This window comes from Danio rerio, chromosome 7 (genome assembly GCF_049306965.1).
Source record: "Danio rerio strain Tuebingen ecotype United States chromosome 7, GRCz12tu, whole genome shotgun sequence".
NCBI lineage: Eukaryota > Metazoa > Chordata > Actinopteri > Cypriniformes > Danionidae > Danio > Danio rerio.
The window spans coordinates 15348720-15366363 of NC_133182.1; the positions used below are offsets into that span (position 1 = coordinate 15348720).

Consider the following 17644-nt stretch of genomic DNA (forward strand, 5'->3'; position numbering starts at 1 on the left):
AATTTAAAAATGCTTTTATTCTAGCTGAAATAAAACAAAACTTTCTCCAGAAGAAAAAATTATATCAGACATACTGTGAACATTTACTTGTTTTGTTAAAAATAATTTGGGAAATATTTAAAAAAAGGAAAAATATTCAAAGGGGAGCTAATAATTCTGACTTCAACTGTGCATATATATATATATATATATATATATATATATATATATATATATATATATATATATATATATATATATGTATATATATATATAGGCATATTTTTTTATTAATCAAAGAAAGTGTTTTTTCTTTCAAATTAACAATTATTTGTGATTGTCATTAATACGAAATGAAAGAAAATATACTAATATAATCGATTTTATTATTATTGTGATTTTTTTTTAATTTCTATATGACAAAATATTAACTGAGACTGCATAGTTATACATTTCGGCAATATATATTTAAAAAAATATATATGTGTGCAAGGTTATTTTTAAAATCTTTTACAGGACCTAAAATGTGTTTAGAGTATGCAAATTCAATGCAGTTCTTCAAATTATAAATTTCATCATTTAATACCTCATTTAATGCAGAAATATTAACTGAGACTCCATAATATTTATACATGTTGGCACATATATTTGTATTATTTGCAAAAATAGTAAGCATGTTTTTTGTTTGTTTTGTTTTTTAAATGAGCAAGGCATCAGGATCTGTTACAGGACCTAAAATGTATTTAACTTGTGCAATTTAATACAAAAATCTAACAATTACTTGTAAATCTCATCACCTACCCCCTTTAATACTGAATAAAAGTAAATGTATTAATATTATTATAAATCACTTTTAATTAAATATGTATTTATCACCTCTAAAACATGAATTTACAATTCAATTTCAGCCATTGCAAACACTACATACAAAAGTCATTCCAGGAATAAATATATCTACAACATGTCTTACTTTTCCACCCCATTTTCAACATATTCACTCCTGTAAAAACCTCCCAGGTCATCCGCCAGCTCTCCTTGAAATTCAGTATAGAGCCAATAGGACTTTCCTACTTGTAGATTCTCCCTGAGCTGAATCACCATGAACTCCGTTTGGTCTTGAAACCAGGTCTTCAGTATGACCGGAGCTCTCGTGCCACCCAATCCCATCAACTCTGCATGGTGCTTCTCCGCCGTCAAACTGTAGTTGAGGTTACTGGAATGAATAAGGATCAGGTCGGTCTCCTTCACACACAAAAACGCCACTCCAGATTTACCAGTAAAAATATACATTCCCAAATCATCCTTCGTCAACCGAGGCCATAGCGTGATGTTGTAGTATTCAGGAAGAAGCGTATCAGGCAGTCTGTATTTGTCCCAGGGCTCATTTGATGGTATTGAAGTGCTGTAGGGTGCTAAAGTCGTCACCGTATTGTTCACCATATTTTCCTCATTTCTTCGTTTTTCTTGAGCGTAAATCAATGATAAGCCAAGGATGGTGAGCAGGGACCCAACGGCCAACGCAAGTAGTACAAAAGCAAGAGGTTTACTGATATAAAAGCCTTTCCCCATGGCCGCAGAGTCAGAATGAAGTCTCTGGAGATGTTGTGAGGAAAGATATAGGAGTTAATGACAGGATCGAGTCTATCTGGACTGTCGTGAAGTGTGCGTGTGTGTGTGTGTGTGTGTGTGTTATTAAATAGTGCTGACTGTGATGAATCATGCTGTGGTTGCTCTGCCACTTCTGTAGACGGAAAAAAAAGTTGCTCAAGTTTGACATGTTTGCATAGTTTGTGTTAAGAAAACAACAATCGCAAACATGTCTTTGACTTTTTTTCTTGCATGTGTCTCGCAGGGTTTTTTATAAGTGATCATTTGAGGGTTCGGCAGTTATTCAACATTACTGTTGAAATGGTTTTAATTGTGACAGATCCAAGTTCATATTTCAAAATTGCTTTTATTGTGTTTGGTTTTTATGATAGATGGCGTGGAAAAGGGTCCAGATGATGATTTAATCAAGCAATGATGTAGCCTTTAACATATTTCTTTCTTTCTTCATTCTTTTTTTCTTTATTTTTTGAGGTTATTTGTGTAATGTGTCATATTGGTAAAGAGGAAGATGCACACACGCACAGTCATACAGTTAAAAAAATATTTCAAGAAGTTATGGGGAAAAACCAAGAGAGAGAAAGATAGATTCAAATGTTGTAAAAACATACAGTGAAATACTGATTTGGAAAATTTCTACTAATTTTTAGAAATTATGGGGGAGAACTAAGATAGAGATGCACAGTTGTAAATAAATGCTGTAAAATATCTGTAGGGTTTCTATTGATTTCAACAAGTTATGGGTAAAAACGAAGAGAGTGAGGGATGCAAATTTTTTTTTAAAAATTAAACATTTATTTTTGTAGAAATAAAACAAAAGACTTTTTCCCGAAGAAAAAATATTATCACACATACTGTGAAAATTTTCTTGCTCTGTTAAACATAATTTGGGAAATATTTTAAAAAGGGAAGAAATTAAAATGGTTGTGCCGAACTGATTCTGGTTTTTCTCAAGTTTTTTTTTCCCTCTCCGCTGTCGCCACTGGCTTGCATGGTTCAGGATCGGTAGAGCTACGCATCGATGAATTTGCTCTTCAGTGTTTTCAGTGACTCTCTTTAGTGACTGTCAGTAATGATTTTAAACCACACTGAACTGAGCTAAACTGAACTGAACTTAAACACTAAAAACTGAACTACCCTGATCCAGTTACTATGAACATTTATGTGAAGCTGCTTTGACACAATCTACATTGTAAAAGCGCTATACAAATAAAGCTGAATTGAATTGAATTGGAAAAAAAAATCAATGGCGGGCTAAAAATTCTGACTTCAACTGTACATGTACAGTTGATTGTAAGAAGTTATGGGAAAAAGCTAAGAGAGAAAGAGATGCAAATATTGTAAAAATAATGAGGTGAAATATTGATCTGTAAAAAAAATCTACTGATAACTTTCAGAATTTATGATGGAGAATTAAGAAAGATGCAAAATTATAAATAAATGATGTGTAATATATATCTACAGTTTCTATTGATTTCAAGACGTTATGGGAAAAATAAGAGTGAGGGATGCAAATGTTGTAATAAATTGCAGTGAAATATTGATTTGTACGGATAACTTTTAGAATTTATTGGGGTGAACTAAGAGAGATGCAAAATTGTAAATAAATGCAGCGTAATATCTATCTGAACAGTTTCTGAACAGAAAAAGATGCAATGAGAGATGCAAATTTTGTTTAAAAAAATGCAGTTAAAAATACTTTTGTGCAATGTCTACTGATAACTTTTAGAATTGATGGGAAAATACTACGATAGTAAGATTACACTGTAAAAAAATGTGTTAATTAGCTGTTTATTTATGATTCACAAGTGTTTTCTGTTTATTTATGGTTGTGAATTGCATTATGAATGTTAATCTATGACTTTTGATGTTAAAAATTCAACTTTTCAGTTTAACAAAGTGGCTTTTATTGACATTTTAGTAATAATGTACTGTATATGAAATACTATATAGAGAAACAAGTCTGTAAAAAAACAGAAAATGGCCTGGCAGCTTACTACAATATTGTATCGCGTTATGCAACACCAACACCAAATATATCACTTTAAACTATTAAAAATGACAATAAAAGTCACTTTTCCAACTTTTCATGGTTAAAACTTGTTGGAAGAAAGATCAAGGTCTCAAAATGCAACTTAAAAGAATAACTTATAAAAAATATAAACATTAATCACAAAATATTAAAAAAAAACTCCTAATTTATGTATATTTTTTAGAGTGCATTTACATTTAGTCATTTGGCAGACACGTCTGTCTAAAGCGACTTACACAATTGAGGAGGCATTCAGCTATTCAACTAAGAGGCAATACACACAAGTGCTAATTATACAAAGGGATTGTTAGTTCTCAGATAATTACATGCTAGAGAAAGGAAGTGCAAGGTGCAAGTGTCGGTTAAAGTGTCGAAGATGAAAGAGTTTGTTTTGTACAGGTGGTTTGTTTAGTCCACTACACAGTAATGCTGAATTCAGACTGCACGGTTTTCAAAGTAGTCATGTCGCAGATGTTTTAACGCTGCATGACTATCTGGGATGTGTTTACACTGCAAGCTGGATCAGTGACATGGGGTTAACAAACAAACTAATTAATTTGAGGGAATAACAAACTTGGGCGTGCAAAAGACGCCAAATGTGAATGGCCCCTAACGCCTTTATTCTGGGATTGCCACTTTAAATTAATACACTTGCATAAAGTAAATCTTATCTCAAAGCTTTTACTAGGGCACTTTGTTTTGGACCATCTTCCCATGCTGCCCCCAGCAATATGCCGCCCTGGATGATCACCCATATTGCCCATGCTTATATCTGCCATTGCTCCTGAGCACATTCACCTGACTTCTTATCCCAACACCTGTTCACCCCCTGACTACATACAGTATAACATTATACTGTATAAAATAGAAATTTTGCTTGTCACACAGATGGTTAGGACAAAAAATGGTTTTAACATGTAAAGATACCTGTTACACATGCATTGCAGTGTTGCGTTTGTGTCTACCGTTCACATACATAAACTTACCAACCTGAGACATTCGGGCAGAGCTCAAAAGAATGATTTCAAGAAGTTTTCACAACTTTATTTATTCAACTGAAAAACCTAGGAGACAGATGTATAAGATGTAAAAAAAAATGCCCTAGAAGATCTATTTGTACAATCCCAGCAGGCACGGGATGTCAATATTGACGTTGTACCCCAACATTGTGGGTACATTTCATTTTGTTTGAAAATGAGAATTGGGTTGACATCAAAACCCAACGTCAAGCCGACATCAATGTCCAACTTAAAGTCAACCAAATATCAACATCATTTCACTTCGTTATTGGGTATCAAAACAACGTTGTTCTTAGACGCTGGCTGGACATTGAAATTTGTTCACCTGACGTCACAACCTTGACCATTTAAAAATGTTGGTTTAAGATGCTGGCTCTGTTGGATTTTGGTCACTTTCCAACACAACCTAAAATCAACCAAATATTAACGTCATTTAATTTTGGATATCAAATTAGCGTTGTCCTTAGACTCTAGCTGGGCATTTAATTTTAGGTCACCTGACATCACAACCTTGACCGATTAAAATGTGGGTTTAAGATGTTGGCTCGATATTGGATTTTGGTCACCACAACCTTAAATTAACCTAAAATCAACCAAATATCAACGTCTAAGGATGTTATAGCTTGACGTTGTGTGGATGTTACCACTATGATGTCTATAAGATGTTGGATTTTGGTAGTCTTACCTGTTAAATAAATGTCAGTATTTGACGTCAATATGACGTTGATTTAATATGTTGGCTTAACATTGGATTTTGGTCACTTTCCAACACAACCTAAAATCGACCAAATATTAACGTCATTTGATTTTGGATATCAAATTAGCGTTGTCCTTAGACTCTAGCTGGGCATTTAATTTTAGGTCACCTGACATCACAACCTTGACCGATCAAAATGTTGGTTTAAAATGTTGGCTCGATGTTGGATTTTGGTCACTTTCCACCACAACCTGAAATCAACCAAATATCAACGTCTAAAGATCGTACAGCTTGACATTGTGTGGACTTTACCACTATGATGTCTATTAGACATTGGATTTTGTCATAGTCAAATAGTCAGTATTTTGACATCAGTATGACGTTGGTTTAAGATGTTGGCTCAATATAGGATTTTGGTCACTTTCCAACACAACTTAAAATCAACAAAATATCGACGTAATTTGACTTCGTTATTGGATGTAAAAAAAAAAAAAAAAGTCCTTAGACGCTGGCTGGACATTAAATTTTGGTCACCTGACATCACAACCTTGACCAATCAAAAATGTGGGTTTAAGATGTTGGCTTGATGTTGGATTTTGGTCACCACAACCTTAAATTAACCTAAAATCAAACAAAATATCAACGTCTAAGAATGTTATAGCTTGACGTTGTGTGGATGTTACCACTGTGATGTCTATGAGACGTTGGATTTTAGTTGCCATAGCTGATAAATAAATGTCAGTATTTTGACATCAGTATGACTATGGTTTAAGATGTTGGCTCAACATAGGATTTTGGTCACTTTCCAACACAATCTAAAATCAACCAAATATCAATGTAATTTGACTTTGTTATTGGATGTGAAAATAACGTTATCCCTAGACGCTGACTGGACGTTGAACTTGGATCACCTGACATCATGACCTAAATCTAACTTAATATTAAGGTCCTATGACGTTGCATGCCTGTTGGAATGTCTACTGATTACTTCCAGAAGTGTGAGGTCAGTAAGACTTTTTTCCATAAGACTCTTATGGTCAAAAATGCTGCATTTATGCTATTAAAAATACAGCGTATTTAGCTATATACATTTAAGTGTAATTTATTCCTGTGATGGCAAAGCTAAGTTTTGAGAATCATTGCTTAATCTTTCAATATCACATGATCCTTTGGAAATCATTCTAATAAGCTGATTTGGTGCTCAAACATTCATTACTGCTGTCAAATTTAATTTTTTTTTTTTTTTTTTTTTTGAAACACTCCAATCTGTTATTTGGGTTAATAGAATAGAAACTTATCAAACTTTTTTTGTTTTGTTTTTTAAAAAAATTCTTACTGACCCCTAAGCTTTAACTATTTAACACATTTAATTGTGTCATGTTATAAAAAGAATAACAGTAGTTTATCCACTACAAGATAAACAGAGCTTTACAATATACTGAGAAATATGAATGCTGGTTGCCAGGTTGGGTGGTTTCTGGGATGCTACTGACTCAAACCAAAAGAAGCCACCCAAAGTCTTCATTATTTTCTGGGACATAAACATAGCTTGAATCATGATGATGAACTAATGCACTCAAGTTCGATGTAATGAGAATGCCTTGAAGTTCACTCTGGGCATGCAAGAGTCTGGGTAGCATTCTTTGGGGCTTCTCCACACCGTAACTCTCCCGTAAGTTACAATGAATGAATATGTCAAAAGATCAAGGTGATTTCTCAGTTGATGACCACTTTAATCGCTATTTTATGCCAATGTGTGAACACGTTGTAAAGTAACCTCAAAAATAAGACCTTCCTCAACCTCCAAGCTTGTTTATGAAAGCCTACAGACTGATTTTTTAATGTGAAATTTTATGTAAGTTTTTTTCTCTGTACATATAGCCCTTTTTTTGTTTAGTTTATTTAGTATAAATTTGTTACACTAAGTATAGGCAAAATTTATAATAATAGTAGTGATGTTTGACTTGGCAACACTACTAATTATACAAAAACCGGTTCCCTGCTTCTTCAGTACCAAGGGATCCGTCGTCATATTTCATGTAGTCTCTAATGCACATGCATCCTCATTTGCTTCAGAGTGATGTGTTCTAGTTGTTAAATATTTGGTCTCCAAACCACAAACGGGAGTGTTTCGCTGTGTCCTTGAGCAAAACATTTCTCGGGTTACTCCAGGAGGGCTGTCCTTGTGATAGGAATGCTCCTTGGATTATTTTTAAAATGCTGTTAGCGTCCATTCATTTCTATTCAGTTAGGTTACAGGATGATGAACTGATGTGTGGTTGAAGACTTTCCTACAACACACACAAACACACACACACACACAAAGATTAACAGAATTACTTCACCCACAATTGAAAATTCTGTCATACACTTGTTTTGGTGTGTACTGTATATATTGTCACTTCTAAAGCTTCATTTATTTTTCATTTATTAATACAATGGGTAGTGCTTAGCCCAATCTGGCTCCACCTCTTTGTACCTGATAGGAGGGTTTATGCTTACTGGGAGACTTTAGGGTCAGGTTTAGGGTGTGGTTGGGCTGTATAGCTCCGCCCACAGGCTCAGCAGTGATCAGCCACTTGATTTTTTTTTTTTAGCTAACATTAGGTACAATCTAGAAGAGATACAGCTGTGACCGGAGGTTAACGTGAATTATTTAAAATATTACAAATAATTAAAACAATAATTACTGTGTTTACTTGACTGTGAGGGGCATTTTTAGGGTTAGGGAGGGAGTATGCTGACATTGCTCATTACTGCATTCGTGTTTGTGCATTTAAAGGTGAAGTATATCAGTGTTTGTCAACCACGTTCCTGGAGGGCCACCAGCTCTGCACATTTTCCATGTCTCCTTATCCAAACTAACCTGATTCAGATTATCAGCTCATTAGCAGAGACTGAAAGAACTGTAATAGGTGTAACAGACAAAGGAGTCATCCAAAACATGAAGTGTTGGTGGTCCTCCAGGAACGTGGTTGAGAAACACTGCAGTATATAATATTGACAGCTAGTGGCTGTACTTATTACTGCAGTTTAAATAAAAAATGCAGGTTTTCAAATTGATGACATTAATGTATCTGTTGTTTGTATTATTTCCGGTCATAATGCTCTTTAAATTAGTTTCTGGTTGGTTGCACATTAGAGCAAAGGTGTTTTACCTATTCCTATTCAGAATGCAAATTACATTCATGACATACAAGTTCATATTTGGATTGCACAAACATATATCAAAATATTGCAAAACAAATGGCCATTTGATATTTTTTCAACCATTGGAAGTACAAAAATGTACATACAGTTGAAGTCAGAATTATTAGCCCCCCTTTAATTTATTTTTTTTTTTAATATTTCCCAAATTATGTTTAACAGAGCAAAGAAATTTTCACAGTATGTCTGATAAAATTTTTTCTTCTTAAGAAAGTTTTACTTGTTTTATTTTGGCTACAATAAAAGCAGTTTTTAATTTTTTTAAAAACATTTTATGGGACAAAATTATTAGCCCCTTTAGGCTGATTTTTTTTCAGTAGTCTTGCCTAATTACCCTTACCTGCCTAGGTACCCTAATTAACCTAGTTAAGTCTTTAAATGTCACTTTAAGCTGTATAGAAGAGTCTAAAAAATATCTAATCTAATATTATTTACTGTCATGATGGCAAAGATAAAATAAATCAGTTATTAGAAATAAGTTATTAAAGCTATCATGTTTAGAAATGTGTTGAAAAATTCTTCTCTCCGTTAAGCAGAAATTGGGGAAATATAAACATGGTTAATAATTGGTTAAACATGGTAAGTAATTCAGGGGGGCTAATAATTCTGCCTTCCACTGTAAATGATCCAATATAATATATATTATTAAATGTCATATACGTAATGTGCATTAATTGCCATAAAACATATTTCTATTTGGGATCATTTCTTAGTGTCACTGAAATCTGTAAGATTAAAGTCTGTATATGTTTAATCTTTTTGATCTCCAAGATGCTGGATTTATATATATATATATATATATATATATATATATATATATATATATATATATATATATATATATATATATATAACTCTTTTAAACTGCCTCTTTTAGGCTTTGATTCTAATTGTGCTCTCTTTTCAAAGGGGCGGAGCCACAAATGTGTTAGCATAGTGGCAAATTCAAAAACAAGACTAACGTGCTATGCCAATGAGGGAGAGATGGTCATCAATGGGCGGGACTTTCTACCTCTGGTGACATGTAAATGAAGATTGTCAATCAAAGTGTTTCTGCAGACTGCTTTTATCAAGTGTGATAAAAACATTTACTTAAACTTTTACCATTTGAAGCTGGTTATATTCACAGACTGCTGCCACACAACTATGTTTAAACTCCTTATAAAAGTGATTTTTGCATAATAGGTCCCCTTTAAACAACCAGGCATGTAATGTTAAAATAACAAAATTTTTGGTTTGGTTTGTCCATATTTGACCCACCCATGGGTTTCAAAACAACCCAAACTTGGTCATTTTCCAAGGCTGCATTATTCCTCTGCATTTTTCCCAACTGTCATCCCAGGTTGTTGCAATAGCCATGGGTAAATTTGCTGTGGGCAAGACCACACACCAAATAAAAAACAGACATCCCCACATGGAATGCACATTTTTACTGTCTGTTTAAAAAACTGTTTAATGCACATGTTTTTCAGTGTTTTTACTCTTACTGGTCATCTTAAGCTTTAGCACAGTCCAAAAAATCCAACAAAAACCCCATAGAGGAACTTTATTGAACATTTTTAGAGTTTGACAGTGATTATTCACATTCAGTTTAATTAATCTGAATTGTTTGTGCTTCACAGAAAAAACTTACCAAGGTCTCAAGGCAAACTGATGTGTAGCTTATGCCGATTCTGAGATGAACCACTGCAGCACTGGTTCCTTGTTCTCTGCCAGCCATTTAATCTTGGCTGTTGTTCTCTCGATGGCCTGCTGGAGCGCCTGAGTCCCCGAACCAAATCCGGTCTCAGCATTGTCCTTCTGGAAACGTTTCAGCTGAAATAAGACAGTAAGAATTTCAGTTCAATTCATCTTTATTTCTATAGCCCTTTTACAATGAGGATTGTGTTAAAGCAGCTTAAGATAGATGTTGTATTAAATTTATCATCTAGTAAATTAAGGATTTAACGATTGTGATAGATATGAAGTATTTTGTGTTTTATTTAGAGGTTAAATAGTAATAAATAATGCAAAATTATAATTTACACATTTACACGTGTATATTATTATACACATCCTGAGTATAAAGCAATGTGTTAACGTTAAGCATAACTAATGCACTCTGTGCTGGAATTGAGAGCAGCTTTTAGTTGGTCAATCTATTTCACTTCCTCAAAATTGCAACGTGCCAACAATGTGCCTTAACACACCTCCTTTTCACCCATGAGTCCACAAAGTGGCGCAAATGAATTTGCTATTTAAACAACGTGGCGCAAAATGTGAAAATTACAAAATTACAGTCTGAAAATAGCAACAAATCACGCCATACACATCTTGCACCTTAATGCGCTGGGTGTATAATAGAGCAATAGATTTTTGCTTTGTGGTTCAAAGTTCAAAGGTAACTTACCTGACTGAGTTCAAACGGTGTGCAGAATTTGCTGGTGATATCACTAATCAATCTGGAGAAAGTGAATGATCCTGTGCCATACCTGTAAAAACCAGAATGGAAGACACTTTTCTTTTTTTTTTACGGTAGCATATTTTACTTCATTCTTTCTCTGTGTGTGTGTGTTGGGGTGTTTGGCATTCTTACACTTTGAAGAAATAGTCCCAGTTTGCCCGGACAAAATTCCATGCCAGAGGTTGGCCAATAACATTACTGGCAATGTACCCAATGGTTGAAGTGGCGTCCTGCTTGCGTATCTTTTCTGGGTTTATACTGTATTCCAGATACCTAATTAAAACAATAAAATGTTATGTTTCTAGAGTGTTAGCAATTGTTTAAAACACAGTTCAGATTGTTTTTTTATTATAATGTGTTAAAGAGTGTCATTTTGGGGGTGTGTACACAGGTCGTTGTTTTAGGGATGTGTTGCTTCACATTAAAATTAGTTTCGACTTCCCGCCCAACTTAACAAGGGGGCGGAGCCAAGAGCTCCCCCGCTTTGTGTATGGCAACAGACAGGCAGACAGAGAGAAGCAACATGAGTGAGAGGACCAGCATTCTGTCGTACATGTACAAGTCGGACACAGACCAAGCAGAGACTACTGTTGAGGAATCAATATTTCTAATTTGCCAGAATGTGTGAAAGTGGTAGTTACAAAAACATTTGTGTCTTTGTATAGTTTTACAGCCGCAATGTAACGATGCATGACTCATCCGGATTGCAACGATTAACCGTTTTCACTATTATCCGCGCTTTAATTAGTCCGGGTTAATACTTGTAAAGGCTTCTCAACACCGTGTTTCTGCACATAACAAAACTGCGGCAACTAAACAAAGTGATGCAAACTGTGTGCTAGTTTAAAGTTCTCAGATTGTACACTGAAACTAATAACCACGCACACTGATTAACTTTTACTGAGGCTATAACTAAGGCAAGTTCATTATAATTCTAATTGAGGGATGCGCACTCGAGGCAATGCTCTCATACTTTCCAACTACTGTACACCTAGTTGAGATGACGGAGCTTCTGTGACTGTGGGAATGCAATTGGCTGTTAAGTTTAAGGAAGACGCAATGAAGTGTTCAGCACAAATGGCTTCTAAATGTAAAATTTCAATGCTCAATGAGCCTTACATCAAAATATAGAGCAAGGGTGTTTCTTTGGCAACATCGACAACAAACAAACAACAAACTGAGGATATGGTAATGGATGCCTGGCAATTAATATTGGTGGGTGTTGGGAACGCACTCCTACATCAAGTTGCGGTCGTTCACAAAACCGAGCCAATTGGTCCACCGTTTTTTTTTTTAATTGAAAAAAAGGACTGGGTGTGTTTATATCACCCCAATATGACAGTCTATACTAGAGATCTGCGCGGGACTGAATTTTGAATCCCGCTCCCGCTTCTATTCAGCATTTGTTGTCCTGCTGCCCGACCCGCCTCGTTTTTTACCCGCCGCGCTCGATCCCGCTAAAGAGCAGGGGGAGAACAAAATCGAAATCCACCCAGCTATACAGAGTCCAGACAGCCTATAACAAGCTGTCTGTATAAACACACACAAGCACCAAGCATACACACACACAGACAAAGCTCCCTCTCTCATTTGCGCGCACATACACACACACACCTCTCATTTGCGTGCACGCGCACACACACTTACACACACACACACACAGCAACAAACAAACAAGCTAAACAGCATCACGCTCTTTCAGTCACACACATAACGGTACATACGCGTGGTCACTCACTCGGGAGTCGGGAGCGATATTGCTAGACTGCCTGCTCCCGTCCCAAATTAAACCTGTTACCAGCCGCTCCCGCGCTTTATTCTGAAATTTATTTCAAATTTAATTCATTCGCAAATTATGCAGACCTCTAGTCTATCCACTGTACCTACACACATCTGTCCAAACAGCTTGAAAAGTGGAATTTTTCACCATAGGTGCCCTTTAAATTCGTTCTGGTAACTTTTAAAAAACTATCTGTTATACCTACTTAATAGATTATTAATAAACTGTTAGTTAATGAGTTATAAATGACTTGTTAAATAAAAGTTAATAATTGTTAATTATTTATAACTGTGCCTTATAGATAGCCAAAAGATAACTCACAAGCTGTTAGTTTACAAGTTATAAATGACTTGTAAACTGTATTTTAATGATTTATAACTATACCTAATAAATTAGTAATAGATCATAAACAAGCTGTTAGTAAATTACTTACTAAAGACTTGTTAAGTATTAGTTTATGGTTTATATACGTTATTGGGACATTATTCTAGTTGAAAATATTCTTCATTTATTATGTTAGTAAATGAGGAATAGTTGCAACTTTAAAATAACGTCCCAATAACATACTTAAGCTAATAACTAACATCTAACTAATATATGAACTCACACTTTACAGATCAGTTGTTCATAGTTTGTTAACCATCTACTAATACCAATGAAACTTTTGTAGAATTTTTCTAATAAAAGATATTTTTATTTATTTTGTTTTCATGTTTAGCACAAAAAGTGCTCAAACCTCATGGGTTTGTATTCTGTTGTATACTGCTGTTCTGCCATGTGATGGCTCAGTATGGGTGTTTCTATACATTAAACACAACGTTCAGCATTTCATCTGTGGAGTTTCTGTGGTAAAATATAGTACACAGAAAAGCCTATGAGTGGAACAAGGTTAAGGTACAAAAATGTTATATTTTAAATATCACATCAAATTTCTGTAGCTTGAACTTGATCCATCCATTTGCTGTTCTAAAAAGTTTCACTGGTATTATTAGATGGTTAACAAGCTATGAATAACTGATCTGTAAAGTGTGAGTTCATATATTAGTTAGATGTTAGTTATTAGCTTAAGTATGTTATTGGGTCGTTATTCTAAAGTTGCAACTATTGCTCATTTACTAACAGTTAATAAATGAAGAATAATTGCAACTTTAGAATATCGTCCCAATATGGTATATAAACTAATAACTGATACTTAACAGCTTGTTCATGATCAATTACTAATATATTAGGTATAGTTATAAATTATTAAAATACAGTTAACAAGTCATGTATAACTTGTAAACTAACAGCTTGTGAGTTATCTGTTGGCTATCATTAAGGCACAGTTATAAATAATAAACAAATTATTAACTTTTATCTAACAAGTCATTTATAACTCATTAACTAACAGTTTATTAATGATCTATTAACTAGTTAAAATGGATAGTTATTCAAAAAGTGTTACCTTTGTTGATAATCAATGTATTTCATGTTTCTTTTATTCTTGGATATCTAAAGCACTGATGTCTAAAGCACTTGGGCATCTAAAGCTTACTGTAAATAAACTTGCCTTGCATTATGAAAACATGTTGTAAAGTGTAAGCTATGTTTTTTTTTTCTTTCTATATTTCAGATCTTATTACTAGTCTGTTTTGTGTTTGTTCTCCCGCAGTGAATCACCTGTTGAGTAACCAGGGCACTTTAGTGCAGGCCAGAGCCGCTCTCAGTTTGACGGCTTCAGCTGCGACCGTGGCCTTCTGGAACATCTGCCAGCCAAAGTTCCACTCGTCTGCACCACCCGCAGCGATGGCGTTGCAGTACACCGTCGACCTCAGGTTAGGGTGAATCCTGGTGGAAATGAGGGAAAAACACTACAGTCTGCTCTGTAAAATATATATATGTTAATTAACAAGTTCCCTATTTTGTGATTGACTGGTGTTTTTTGGTTTATTTACGGTTGTGAATTGCATTATGGGAGTTTTAGGCTAACTCTGCTCTGTCCACTTTTGATAATGAAAATTCAACCCTGCAGTTTTAACAGATTGACTTTTATTAACATCTTAGTTCTTTAAAACAAGATATTGTTAAAGAGATAACATATAACAGGCAAGTGATTCTTCAGTATAAATGGATTTCCATAATTTCTGAGCTCAATGGGGCAACTCCTGTAATTCGTATGTGTGTGTGTGTGTGTGTGTGTGTGTGTGTGTGTGTGTGTATGTACGTGTGTGTGTGTGCGTGTGCGTGTGTGCGAATGTTTTGAAATAGATATCTCAATGATGATGATCAAACACAAATGGGAAATATGACATACTAAGCAAAATTGGGAAGAGCTGGCATTTAAACGGAACTTGTGGGGTTATTTGTCAACATCTAAATATGACATCCTAACTCAAATTGGGAAGAGCTGGCATTTAAACGGAACTTGTGGGGTTTATTTGCCAACATCTAACATCTTGCTAAATAATGACAATCCGGCCACAAAAAAGATTGCATAATTTCCTCTGAGGTTTTGCACTCACGGGTTGACACGAGGATTTTGCATCCATTTCTTAAACCAGCTCTTGGTTATTTCTCTGCATCCCTCTACACCTGTTCCGCAGGCAAGAGACAGCGCAATGATCTGTGTAAACCTGAGGAGAGAAAATACCTTATTATTAACCAAAACTGTATTAAATATCAATTCAATAAAATGTAAAAAAAATAAGACATACAGTTGAAGTCAGAATTATTAGCCCCCTTCTATAGCATTCCCCCAATTTAACGGACAGAATATTTTTTCAACACATTTATAAACATAATAGTTTTAATAACTCATTTCTAATAACTGATTTATTCTTTGCCATGATGACAGTAAATAATATTTTACTAAATGTTTTTTAAGATACTAGTCTTCAGCTTAAAGTCCATTTTAAAGGGTTAATTATGTTAAATTGGCAGGTAAGGGTAATTAGGCAAGTTATCATATAACGATAGTTTTTCTCATAGACAATCGAGAGAAAGAAAATTTAAGGGAGCTAATAATCTTAAAATGTTTTTTTTTTTTTATTATTAAAAACAGTTTTTATTCTAGCTAAAATAAAACAAATTCCAGAAGAAAAAATATTACAGGAAATACTGTGAAAAATGCCTGTCTCTGGTAAACATAATTTGGAAAATAATTGAAAAAGGGAAAAAAAAATCACAGGAGGAATAATCATGACTTCATCTGTATATAAAAGATTTGTCCCCACTGGTCAGTGTGGCCGTTTGGAACCTTTGTCCAGTTTGAGCTGATAGTCCCAAAATGTTCAAATAGAGGCTTGACTTGTTTTTTGAGATAAGCCTGATAAAATACGTACAACAGTATGTTAAATGTATAAATGCTTTACTTCTGGTTGGATTTGTACAGTAAAAAGGATTTTTTTTTTTTTAACCAACCTGCAAAGCACCGTAAACTTCATTGCGATCGAACAACTGGAAAAAATAGTTCAGACTTCGAAGTGCCGCTTCCCATGGAATATATTCCCGCTCACGAACCAGATATTTAGTTGTTCTCAAAGCAAGGGTGATGTTTATAATGGATGCTCTGGAAGAATGAACATAAACAAAAAAATAACATCACAGTTTTACTAAGAAAACATGCAATACGTTTTTTTGACCAATGAATTTCCATGACTTTTAAACATAATTTTGATTAAGAACAAATTGATAATGAGTCCATAGATAATGGGAGCATTTGTGAAATGTTTCACTGTGTCACCGACTCGGTCCCGGTCATTCCCCTCGCTGGCCAGCAGAGGCCGCCATCTCCGGACTTTTAGCATTACATCATCCATCTACACTGATTGCGCATACACCTGATCTGAATCTTGTTAACGACCCACGTACCTCATATAAGCCGCACTCAAACATTAAGTCAGTGCGAAGTCTTGTTCAGCCCCGGCCAGCATTACTGAGCGTTATATCCAGCCTGATCTCTTGTGTACGACTCCAGCCTGTCTCTTACTTTGCTTTGCCTTCTGCCTGCCCACGACCCACGCCTGATACACGGACTCTGATTCTCGCTGCCTGCCTTTGACCCAAGCCTGATACACGGACTCTGATTCACGCCCACTGCTCTCTACTCATGCCTGGTAACTCACTCTGTGTCTGTTCACCGTCATTCTTGAAACCATTACTACTACTGTGGATGTGTGTGTGCACCCAGGTGCATATTGTTTGAGTGAAGTTGTGATTAATAAATACTGCATAATGGATCCCTCCATGTCAGTCTCCTCGTTACACACTGATATAGCAAAGAAACTATTCAAAATAATTGTTCAGTCACAATTAAAACAATGAAATATAGATAAGACGATGTACAATGCAGCACGGTGGCTCTGTGGTTAACACTGTCACCTCACAGCAAGAAGGTCATTGGGTCAGTTGGCATTTCTGTGAGGAGTTTACATGTTTTTCCTCGTGTTGGTATGAGTTTCCTCCGGGTGCTCCGGTTTCCCCCACTGTCCAAAGACATGTGGTAGAGGTGAATTAGATACACATGTGTGAATGTGAAAGTGTATGGGTGTTTTTCAGTACTGGGTTGCAGCTGGAAGGGCATCTGCTTTGTAAAACATATACTGAATAAGTTGGCGGTTCATTCCGCTGTAGTCATCCCAGATAATTAGGGAATGAGCCGAAGGTAAATGAATAAATGAATGAAGATGATGTACAAAAGGCATCATTGTGGGGGATTGAGCTTATTTACATTAAACAAAATCTTTAAGTCAGAATTTGGGGTATGAATAATTCCGGGCTTGACTGTATTTGTTGTACAAAACAAAGAAATGTATAATGAAACCGATTTAAACAGCGGATAAATAGAATATCTATAAAAATGTACGTGAAGTATATTAAGTGTTTTTATTGCATTTGATTCGAT

General features: G+C 35.0%; 2 protein-coding genes and 1 long non-coding RNA gene across 8 annotated transcripts in view; 1 reads left to right on the top strand and 2 right to left on the bottom strand.

Annotated features, from left to right (window-relative positions):
• The window catches only part of anpepla (alanyl (membrane) aminopeptidase-like a), a 30343-nt gene extending 26591 nt beyond the window's left edge, over positions 1-3752 (bottom strand). The window contains exon 1 of the mRNA XM_001922952.9: positions 950-3752. Coding sequence (XP_001922987.2) covers positions 950-1548 — 599 coding nt within the window. The 5' untranslated portion in view covers positions 1549-3752. The remainder of the gene's footprint in view (positions 1-949) is intronic.
• The window catches only part of LOC137490254 (uncharacterized), a 68505-nt gene that overhangs the window by 42443 nt on the left and 8418 nt on the right, over positions 1-17644 (top strand). The window contains exons 5-8 of one of the 6 annotated variants that reach the window (XR_012383180.1): positions 1106-1212; positions 9449-9563; positions 10162-10367; positions 14414-16977. This is a non-coding gene — a long non-coding RNA (uncharacterized lncRNA). Of the gene's footprint in view, positions 1-996; positions 1213-9448; positions 9564-10161; positions 10368-14413; positions 16978-17644 lie in introns of those variants that run through there. The other 5 variants (XR_012383184.1, XR_012383182.1, XR_012383181.1 and 2 more) reach the window with 5 other exon arrangements.
• anpepa (alanyl (membrane) aminopeptidase a) overlaps positions 4646-17644 on the bottom strand; it is a 41091-nt gene continuing 28092 nt past the window's right edge. The window contains exons 15-22 of the mRNA XM_677895.8: positions 16162-16309; positions 15975-16066; positions 15264-15374; positions 14422-14589; positions 11115-11255; positions 10929-11010; positions 10173-10354; positions 4646-7623 (exon numbers count right to left, since the gene is read on the bottom strand). Of these exons, the coding sequence (XP_682987.2) occupies positions 10202-10354; positions 10929-11010; positions 11115-11255; positions 14422-14589; positions 15264-15374; positions 15975-16066; positions 16162-16309 (895 nt within the window). The 3' untranslated portion in view covers positions 4646-7623; positions 10173-10201. The remainder of the gene's footprint in view (positions 7624-10172; positions 10355-10928; positions 11011-11114; positions 11256-14421; positions 14590-15263; positions 15375-15974; positions 16067-16161; positions 16310-17644) is intronic.